Here is an 11,045-nt window from a genome sequence, read left to right on the forward strand (position 1 = left end):
TTCGGGAATTGATAACACCGTTCGGGAATCGATGGTCGGGAATCGGGTTTAAAACGCAGCGGGAATTCGGGAATCATGGGGTTCAATTGGGTGCCTCTGTGAAAGTATAAGAAAAAATGTAAGATTTTCCATAATTACAAGCAATTACGAATAGAGCATGTGCAAGCAAGGAAATTTTACGACCGCAGAAACTGCCTTCAACAGGTTGTTGAATCAAAGGATCTCAAAATGTTGACAAAACATTCATTAGGTTATTCAAGTTTTGATATGATGCAGGTGCTTGCCATTTTTTAGAATTCATCTTTTATTCAAAGCTAAACATGAAGGCATTCAAATTTCGTTCACAAATAACTTTTGCTCAAAGCAGTTGCGCAAAATTTGGCTAGCTTGAAAATTCTGATCCTCGACAAAACATGTACTCGATATTTTGCTGTATTTTAGTAGCCATTAGATGTCAATAAAGGAGAAGTGGACAAAAATGCCAGAAGGCCAAGTGCAGAACCATTTCAATTACGCTTGTACCTTTCACATTCTCTTAATTTGATTTTTCCCGCCGTCGATGTCAAATTCAGTTCACATTTTCATAACTTTTTTATATAACTTTTCCACCAAGGAGTATAGGGCAAAGGTAACTCTCAGAAAGTAGCTATAATGTTCCAATTTTACCCCATGCCTGATAATCTTCGATTATCGGAAGCAGCGTTGTTGGACGACGGAGTCAGAGTCTTTACATACAATTCAAATGATACAAATTGATTTAATTCTATGACTACAATTAGAGCGTGTTTCTTCCCCACTGTCTTTTCTTCTGTCTCTTCTTCCGAGTGTGTTTTTACAATCAGAATCCTGATTTGTTAAATAACAAATTATCTTGTGATACAACTCTTTCTGTGTATACATTTCCACATCGTGTTTTTCTGCTCACAATTTTCCTTTATCTCTTAGTTATCCTACATAATCGTAACATATAAAGAATCATTGATAAAATCTTGAGCGGTTCTTAGCAGAAATTTAGCGCATAGCTTATTGCCCGATGCAGTCTTGTGAAGGCAATTGATCAGATGCATTTGAATCTTCCGCCTCCGCTTTTGCCTCCGTCTCCAATTGTTTATGTTTAAACCACATGTTCTTCAACATCTTCCTATTATTTGCACCTGACACCATGGAGCATTCATGGGGGGGGGGGGGGTAAAAGCCAAATAAAAAGAGTCTTGGCTGGTGGTGCATTTCTTTATTATTTATGTCTTTAACAAAAAAAGGGGGCTGTATCTTCAAGCCCCCGTGCTCCGCTGTGTCTGTGTGCACAAGTTGTTAGTAATAAAGTGTAGAACCTGATTTTTTTCTGTGTGTGTCCACTGAGATTCTTGTTTATAATGAACTTCTCCATTATCATCAAACCTAGCCTGTTGACTTTCTTGTAATTACAATTGATACCATTTCTCTCATTTTGCTCAAGACACTCGATTTTCAATAGCCCTAACCCTAACCCTAACCCTAATCCTAACCCAACCCGCTTTCTACGCACAACGCATACGATAGAATTTTCTGTAAGATCTTCCAGGCATTGATTTTTGGCAGATTTTCTTGTCATTAACTATACTATTTTCAAGATCTTTATTTTATAGCAGCCAGCTTCAATGGAGTAATTATTATCCAGACAAAACTGCATCATTGATATTTTTTAAATTTTCTTTAACCTTGCAATAACATTGGGTAATGTTTTGATTTAATCCAGACTTTCATTGTCTTTTTCTTAATTATTGTTTGACAATTATTAGCCAAGCTAGAGGCTTTCACGGCGCGTTAATTCATTTTGTTCGTTCCTTGTATTTGATACTCAGTCTTCAAAACAACGTTATAAAACAATACTATTACTTATCCAGTCATTATATCTTGCGTTTGCACGGATGATTTTCATTGTGCGAAAGTCTGTTAAAGATAGAAATTGCCTTTCCTTTAATTTTTGTAGGTAGCACTTTGCAAAATATCTTGTCCAAAAACTTTTATCTTACCAGAAACTTTTGCATTGTTCAGGCTACGTGTGCAATGCTATCCATGCAAAAGTAGCACTTGGTAAAATATCTTGTCCAAAAACTTTTATCTTACCAGAAACTTATATATTGTTCAGGCTGCATGTGCAATGCTATCTATGCTCGCTCCAAGAAGCAGATAGGCCATAATGGCAATTGAAACAATGCTATGATGGAATAAGCAGAGATATCGCGAACTTATCACATAACCAATAACAAAAAACTGGTAACCTACTTGTATCAACAAAGGTAGCTAAACATCTCATAGTACACCTGTTATTAAAGTCCTCTCATCAACCATCATTTGCTATCAATATTACCTAACCAAGCACGAATAGATATCTAACCAATGATATCTATCATAAACAATTTTAATCAATTATTGCTGTTTCTGTATGCAATTTTTCACTTTTATTAAACACTCTTTCATTCTCACTTTTATTAAACAAAAGCAGAGTTTGTCAGAAGAAAAATATACAGGCTGGGCTGCTCGCCAGATTGCGTGAATCTTACAACCAATGATGTAAAATTGAAAGTGATTTATCAAGCAAAATGACGACGATAATTCAGTATACTGTAAAACAAAGTTTTAAAATTAATTAGATGTAAAACTTGTTTAAAAGGTAAATTGTTATTTTCAGCTCACGGAGGTTTCGTGTTTGCCTACATGTCCTCCCAGCGAACCCATCTTTTGAAATGCTTCCTATGTTTCTATGTAGCATTTATAATCTAAAAGATTCTACGCGAATGATTTAAAATAATTACTCTTTTACAAATACAGCTTTAAAGACTTTAAATGCTTTTATCTACAACGTAAATTACTTTCTTGGATTATGTAAAGCTTGCATGTAAAACTTATTTGCTAAGCTTAGGTAAAGAAATGTTTTTAATAAAAGGTCTTTGTGTATGGTGGACAATGAGCAGAAGATAATTTTCTTGGAGACCAATTGTATAAAGTTTCACACTTTGCCATTTCCTATTAAATTTACCCGCGATAAAAATATAAATCTATATGTCGCTAGTGACAGATTTTGTATTGATGCAGACGATCTGCCATGCTAAGTATTTTGCTACACTATCTTGCAACAGGATAATTTAAGTAGGTCTTCCATTTCCCGAACTACAATAAGTATTGCTTAACTAGTCAGACCTTGTGTCTTCACAAGGTTTTATTTTACCTTATATTACAGTTCTTTCCAGGACTCTTATTACGCAGTACGTCAAGCTTTTTCTTTCTCCGATAATTTAATTCTGTAACTACAAGATTGCTGTTCTCACGCAAGGACACTATGTACCTCCATGACTGATATCAAGGCTTTCCGTCCGGTTACATCCGTCCAGTTACATTGCAATTTTGTCGTGAAGGTTACATCCCTTGATCCATGTAAACATCGTCTCGCGTTGATATTGCTCCAAGTGCTGCCCCGACTGCCGATACCCCAGTGCCAGCCCAGCCAAGGTAATACGACCAACCAAACGTGGGACCTTCGTTATGGTGTATCACTTCGTGAGTTATAATTATCATTCCCAAGAAAGCAAAGCATGCTTAAAAAGAAAAAATAATAAACAAGAATATTTCCTTCATCTTTAAAAGTTAAAATAAAGCTATAGAGTTTTTAAAAGAAGAACGTATACCTACACAAGCAATTATAATTGCTTGACAATTGTAAAGACAATCGTAAGTGAAGAAAACTGTTAACTGATCTCTCATTAATGCACCTTTATGTATTTCAAGCAATCTGCACCTTCTGCAGCATCGGTATTTCTTGTCAAAATGCTTTACTTCTCTTCTATTCTGATATTAATCATTTTAGGTTTGTAAAAGATGCCAAAACTGGCATTCCTTTTCACTTTTCAAGGTATGTTTTATAGGATACTGTTTTCGTTTTTGTATCAAAAATTCTATAAAATATCCAGTAAAATCGTATGATTACTTGCATTGTTATATATATATCTCAGTTCCAGAAAACGATGAAAATAGTAATTCTACTTCTTGTGCATTTAAATAGATTTCTTTGGGCTTTTAAAATTTCTTTTGTTAGGATAAAGGTTGTCTTCTCAATACCGAAATATGCCTCTGGGTCAAAGAGAGGTCAACAACCATATTATTGTTATTAAACTGAATAGAATTTCTTGCATTTACCTTTGATTGTATTAAAAGCTGAAGGAAAATTGTTAAGTTGAGTAAAAGTGCATTTTTCAGTTATCCACATGGCTTTTCTCATTGCGGCTAACCACTGGTTTCTTCTTTACTTGAAAAAGTAATTAGACAGCAATCTTTATGAATATATGATTAGGTTTATGCCTTTTTAGATATTAGTGATGATAAGAAAATTTTTAGAAATGGATCCGATAAATTGTTGAATAGGTCAAACGAATAAAGCCATCCAGTTTATGAATGAATTAGAACCACTTTTATAAACAGGTAGCGATTCGTTGCATTGAAATTCACACAACTTCAAAGTTAACTTTTCATTTCCGTTTCATAAAGTACAACAACTGAATTGCTGGGCCTATTTTTACAGAATTCAAAGCAGTTCTTTCAAGTTTTGTGCCTTGGCGACGATAAGATTACAGCATAATCCCGCTATAGCGTATTTTAGCCCTCTAGACTAAAAAGAAGAGTTACAAACAATGAAACAATTTATGAAGATAATGGGCAAAACTATTGGAGCCACGTATGTTAACAGAATACTTTAGTAACAGAGTCCTGAATGGTTGGCACCTTGACAAAGTGACATAGTGGACAAAGCAAACATATCAAGTAGGTTCTAATGGAGGAAATTTGTTTCGACTGAAAAAAACAAAGAACATTATATCCAAACATAGATTATAAACAAGTACTTTATGAAGATATTACTCTGTAGTTGCCTTTTGCACTTTTACCCCAGCGAAGCTATTTGAAAAGATATAAATTTCTCAAAATTTTATTTCTCTCCTTTTCAAAAATTATTGCTGTCAAGAGTACTTTTAAAAAGTGGTACATTGTAAAAGAAAAAGTTATTCAACAAAGCAAAAGCTCATCTAAACTATATTGTCATTAGAAATGTTTTGTAAAAAGAGCATCTGAACTGTTGACCCTCCCCTCCCCCTTCTTTCAAAGGAAACAATATGCTGAGGACATTCTGATCTCAATGGCATTGTCCATTTCATTAATAACCAGTACGACGATGAAGAAAAAAGACATCATGTGTTCGTCAACTTCTTGTTACATCGTGGACAATTCCAATTAAGACAAATCCATTAAGACATTAAAACAGTTCCAATTTAGGCAATTCCACTACGACACTGGCTAGAGTGATCTTCAGTAGATGACTCTAGCGTACTCTTCAGTAGAGTACTGGAAATGACTCTAATCAGAGTCGAAACGTTTAATTTAATTCCAAACGTTTAAAACATGATGTCTTTTTTCTTCGTCGTTGTACTGGTTGTTAATTTCATTATTAAGCTACGTTTTCCGAAAACTCAATCAATTGTCCATTTAATAAATATAATATTATCTTTTGCTGAAGAAAATCAAAATAGAATGGAATGTGAAACTCACTCGCAATCAAACAAAGAATCGCCATAAACTCTAGCTTCACAATACCACTCGCCATCTGCTTGTAAAATGGTGGATATATTATTGCACCAAGTTGGAACAGAATTGCCAGTGCGAAAAATCCTCGAATTGCGGTCATCGTATCTGTCAATTGGAAATTTTTAGATTAAATCTAAATGTTAATGATGAATTGAGATTAGTCCAGATGCTTTGGAATAGAAATGAGCCTGGGAATTTTAACTTAGTGCCGTCCTGTTGCAAACACCAAAGCTGGGACAACTCTGTTTATTCGATATAAAACACCATATAACAGCTTGGTCAATATCAATTTGGATGAATCTAGAAATAAGTACTTTCTTTGCAACGTGATACGCAACTCTTTCTTGCATTCTATGTTTTTTTTGTATAGCAAATGCAAAAGTTTTGCGAATAATAAAGCCCCATTTTTAAAGAAATATGCCCTCATTTTAGTCTTAATCAGCTCTCCGTGCTACATTCTTTCCTTCTTCTATTTTTTTGCTTAGCTTTGTAGATACTTAGAGAAACAAAGGATCGTTTCGTCTAACGAAACTCTTTGCTCAACTTCCACAAAGTAATACTAGACAGATTTCAGGTATTTAATTGTCTTTCAACCTATACTAGCCTCACACGCACAACATCAGGTATTTATTATTTTATCGATACGTGCTGCTTTTTGATACTACAAAATTTAAAAACATTCAACCGATATTCAAACTTTTTATACTAAGAAGAAAAGTGTTCTCAAAGCCATTCAAGGACCATTCCTTCGTCAATTTCACGAATAAGTATAATAATTACTTTCTTCAAACTAATTTCAGCAATGCTAGGTTCTGTACAAAAAAAGAAAGGTAATTGTTTAAAGAAATTCTAGTAGATAATAAGAACGCATGTTTTATGGGACAAATAAGCATCTATCGAATACCAACAAACATCTTAGAAAAGCATTTAGAGATACCTCACATACCATCTGAAATAGGCTCCCAGCCGCGTAGAAAATTGCAACTTGTATCTCGCCCACTCATCTGAACGCAATGATTCCAGAGACCATTGAACTTTCGCTTTGCTACTGTTGTGACACTGTACCATTCGTCTGTGCTAATTGAAGTGGCCAGGACAAGAAGTGCCACTGTCATTATGCCCATGGCCACTGGTCGTAAAGAAAACATCTTGACCCTAGGCGGATCCTCTTCAATTTAAAATTACTCTGAAAAAAATCGTACTTATCATTGAGAATATATTTCTTGCACCTTGATTCCAATATATGTTATGTTATGTTATGTTATGTTATGTTATGTTATGTTATGTTATGTTATGTTATGTTATGTTATGTTATGTTATGTTATGTTATGTTATGTTATGTTATGTTATGTTATGTTATGTTATGTTATGTTATGTTATGTTATGTTATGTTTTGTTATGTTATGTTTTGTTATGTTATGTTATGTTATGTTATGTTATGTTATGTTATGTTATGTTATGTTATGTTATGTTATGTTATGTTATGTTATGTTATGTTATGTTATGTTATGTTATGTTATGTTATATATTGCATGATATAATCTGGCCCAATAGTATTTCAGTTCATGTTTCATCGTATTATATTATATTATATTATATCATATCATATCATATCATATCATATCATATCATATCATATCATATCATATCATATCATATCATATCATATCATATCATATCATATCATATCATATCATATCATATCATATCATATCATATCATATCATATCATATCATATCATATCATATCATATTAATATAGCATTGTTGCTATATTAAAGCATCAGCAATATTAAATTTTTTAAGATCACAATTCTCGTAAATTCTTTTCGAATATGTATGAATCATCAAATAATCACTCAAATTTTGGTTGATAATTGAAGAGCTGTTTTCTTTCACTCAATCACGCTTTGGTAGAACACCAATACTGCCAAATCTCTCACCTTTCTTGCTCACTATATTATTAATTCATTTACTAGACAGAATGTGATCTTCTCGATTAGAGGAAGCCCAGTTGGGAATTCACCACAGGATGTGATTTAGAGAATTACCGTTCTTGGAATAAAATATCACTTGGATTTGTAAAGAAAGATCATTATAAATTAAGTTTCCATGGTGAAATTTAGTATTTTAATCCCTAGTTGCAAAGATTGGTGGTAGAAATATTAAGCCCCTTTATGCTATTGATTAATTTGAGTTTGAAAATCTGTTTAACCAAATTGAAATATTATGCTGCCAAAAACACTTAGTACAAATAAGAATAGCTGGACGACTGAAATACCAGGAAGCCTTAAACCTTATAGCATTTTTCTGACATGGTCAACTTTTATATCAGGTATATGATTTATATAATTTATAATATGTATAATATATAATTAAACAACTGATTTCAAGTATGTATTGCTATAAAATATATTTGGCTGTATCAAGCAAGTATCAAGAACACATCTTTGAAATCAGTATGTTTATCTATAAGTTATATATGTGTATTCCCGAAGACTTTAATCACAGTAAAGGATAAGATGAAACTGTTTTCAAATGTAATTGCCAATGGGAGGCCTTCACGTTATTAGTAATTTATGTTTCTATGTTGGCCTTGTCCTGAAGTGGGTTTGCTTCAACTTTAAAACCTCCTTTACGCTTCTTTAACAATAGAAAATTTTTGGCTATCTAGAGGAACATCAAAGCGCTCGCAGGACTTTTTATTAACTGTTTAAGTCTGTTTGTATAAACAAATTTGCTACTCGTCTTCCTCGCTAAACATATCTAACCATCGTCTTTAGCCTCTTAAGCTCTTACCTCGAGATTATGATATATTCTGTACTTCGATTTCTTTCTTTTGACAATTGTTAACCTTCCTCACAAGTTTGAACGTGCTATGTAGATGATTTCTTCCTTCACTTTGCAAATAACAACTCAACAAAGTTAAGTATGTACATCTACCTGCTGATGCTCTGTATCTCGGCGAATGCGTAATTATTCTCAGCCTTTTTGTCCGCCAAAGAGCCTGATCTCAATCAAAACAGGCCATCGCGCAATAGGAAGCGACCGACATCTGGTTTTGTGCAAGACACTTCATCTTTGAAAAAAGAAGTTGCCAGGCAACTAACGGTGGCTATTGTTTAAGGAAATATTAGGATTGTTTGAGCTGCTGGTTTTTGTCAATGTTTGATCACTTACTTTGTTCTCGTTCCTTCTTTGATGAGGAGTATTGTTTCGACAGTCTTCATTCCTAGTCATGCATTTGCAATCAACTTCTGAATCACGATTCTTTGATCGCCGTGATTATTGCTCGTTTTGATTAGGCTTGGTTAATCATACTTATAGTCACCGTGATCATTAATACATTCCAAATTATTTGTTTTATTGAGTCTAGAATATACAAAATTGCCACACTTGAAGTTACAATTCAGAGAGACTTTAGAAAATTGAGCCTTCCTCTTTCTGGTTATAAAAGAGAAAAAAAAATTTTGTTAAGTATCATAAACAAAAATATAATCAGCATAGCATTCAAGAATAATAACATTTGAAGGTCTTCTCTTGCAACTGGATTAAAAAGCGGAACAAACAGCTGGATATTGAATCATTGGATGGGATCCGATCATAGGCATAAAACAAGCAATATGCATAGAATTAACGATAGCTGCAATAAGAGATTAATCGATCGATTGATTGATCGAGCAGGCAAGTATCCGAATCAAAGGCAGAAAAACGGATCAATCACCAGCATCAAAGACACAGGGTGTCGGGCATCAAAAACACAGAAACCGATAACTGGCATCGATCGATGAAGCAATCATTCAAACCTGTCTATCCAAGACAACAAAAGGGACCTGTTGCTGGCATAAAAGCCCACCGATGTCTGACAGAAAACTGATTACTTGCATAAGGGATCGATCGACCGATCAAGTACTCAAGACTGATCGCTCAACACCAGAAATTTACCGATCAAACCCTTTTACGGTCAATCCGTAAAAGGTACGAAGTCATAAAAACATGCAAATTGTAGGTAGAGCAAAACTCACTGATCACTAGCATAAAATGGGTGGATCCCAAGCACCAAAGCCGTCAAAGACCAGTTGTCCTAAATCTTATTGTTGCTTGTAATGTATCGTTGATGATTATTAAAAGATACATTGTAGTGCTCAATTTTATTGTGCTTGTCATCTATCGAGAAATTTATTGAGTAATTTTAGCCAAAATTCGCCGGAAGGACTAAAGAAAGGGGGTTTTAGAGCTCCAAGGTAGTTTTGTTGAGCAACTTCACGAAAAGTTATGCTAAATAGGCATTAAAAGCACTTGCCATACCAAGATGATGTTTTTATTCATGTTCTTTGGAGCCGAGTTCACACTGAGTGAACTTCAAAAGTTTTAACGTAAATAGTGAATTTCTTTACTGATTATTTGACCTGATGGATGGCACATAAACCTCGATGTAATCTTGTCGCAAAAATTATATTGTGATTGTAGCTTTAAGTTTTATCTGCTTCGTCAAAATAATGAAAATCTATTTGCAATTTTGAAACCAATGGATTAGAAGAATGCCTGAAAATCGATTTATTAATGAATTTGATTACATAATGTTCTCTCCGTTTTTCGAATATATATTAATCTAGTTTAATGCAAATATAATTTGATTGTAAAGTCGTTATCTGTGCTTTATTCTGCCATTAAATGTCCCAACTGACTCATGATGAAATACGTCATAATGGATACACCTGGTTCTTAAATTGAGGTGATTAATGCTAACGATCTAACGTAGAAACTCTTTGGCATGTCGGGATTCCAGTTTCAGTAATCAAACTTTTACATCAATGACATGCTTTACGACGCAAAGAAAATCAGGGCAGATTTCAGTACGCTTAATTATATGCACCCGGTTAAGCTAAAGCCAAGCTAAATTTTACCCGGGTTTGGAAAACTGATTGAAGTCCGCTTTGAAACTATCTTAGTGGCCCTTTTGACAGAAACTTTTTATTGGAAATTTTTGGCAGGCCAGGCTAGAACCGACCTATCATTGTTACAGCATCTGCATCTGATGGTTTAGAAGCGTCGTTTAGAGGCTTTTATTATCCTGAATGCTTGCAGTCTTATAACCAGATTGCAAAGAGAATTGCCTTTTCTTTAGTATTCACCATCTGCCTATTTCATAGCATCCTCGTTTCATCTGCCTGAAGAGGGTCTTTATACATATGCCTTAGCTTTCTGAGAAAACAATACTATTTGTGAGTTTTAGGTTTTTTAGACAATTTCAATCGGTATTTTTTCATTTGCTTACCAATCCTGCTTACCAATAAGATTGTCTTTGAGTTTCGTCCATTTTTTATTTAGATACTATTGTGTAGACAGCACGAGCACGCACTTGCGTCTCCTTGCTTTACCTCTCTTTATCTTTGCATTTTTCTGCAAAATAATCTTCACAATTTGTATCTTTT

At 34.0% G+C, this 11,045-nt stretch overlaps 1 protein-coding gene across 2 annotated transcripts; it reads right to left on the bottom strand.

The window, feature by feature from the left end:
• Positions 1–2,200: 2,200 nt before the first annotated feature.
• LOC135688576 (uncharacterized) lies at positions 2,201–8,693 on the bottom strand. 2 transcript variants are annotated; one of them, XM_065205488.2, is made up of 4 exons: positions 8,554–8,693; positions 6,557–6,796; positions 5,575–5,715; positions 2,201–3,575 (listed from the first exon to the last, which is right to left on the bottom strand). In XM_065205488.2, exons 2-4 carry the CDS (start codon positions 6,756–6,758, stop codon positions 3,397–3,399), a joined length of 522 nt encoding a protein of 173 aa, XP_065061560.1. In that variant the 5' UTR covers positions 6,759–6,796; positions 8,554–8,693; the 3' UTR covers positions 2,201–3,396. The 2 variants fall into 2 exon arrangements, with proteins under 2 accessions (XP_065061560.1, XP_065061559.1); XM_065205487.2 differs by having other exon boundaries at positions 8,410–8,686.
• Positions 8,694–11,045: the final 2,352 nt, after the last annotated feature.

This window comes from Rhopilema esculentum, chromosome 19 (assembly GCF_057945365.1).
Source record: "Rhopilema esculentum isolate cy_ngs chromosome 19, ASM5794536v1, whole genome shotgun sequence".
Lineage (NCBI taxonomy): Eukaryota > Metazoa > Cnidaria > Scyphozoa > Rhizostomeae > Rhizostomatidae > Rhopilema > Rhopilema esculentum.

Coding starts and splice junctions, on each gene's coding strand:
- LOC135688576 (XM_065205488.2), bottom strand. CDS start 6,758: ATGTTTTCTTTACGACCAGTGGCCATGGGCATAATGACAGTGGCACTT. Junction 5,716..6,556: donor CTGGGAGCCTATTTCAGATG/GTATGTGAGGTA, acceptor TCCAATTGACAG/ATACGATGACCGCAATTCGA. Junction 3,576..5,574: donor GATTCTTTGTTTGATTGCGA/GTGAGTTTCACA, acceptor TTTCTTTTTAAG/CATGCTTTGCTTTCTTGGGA.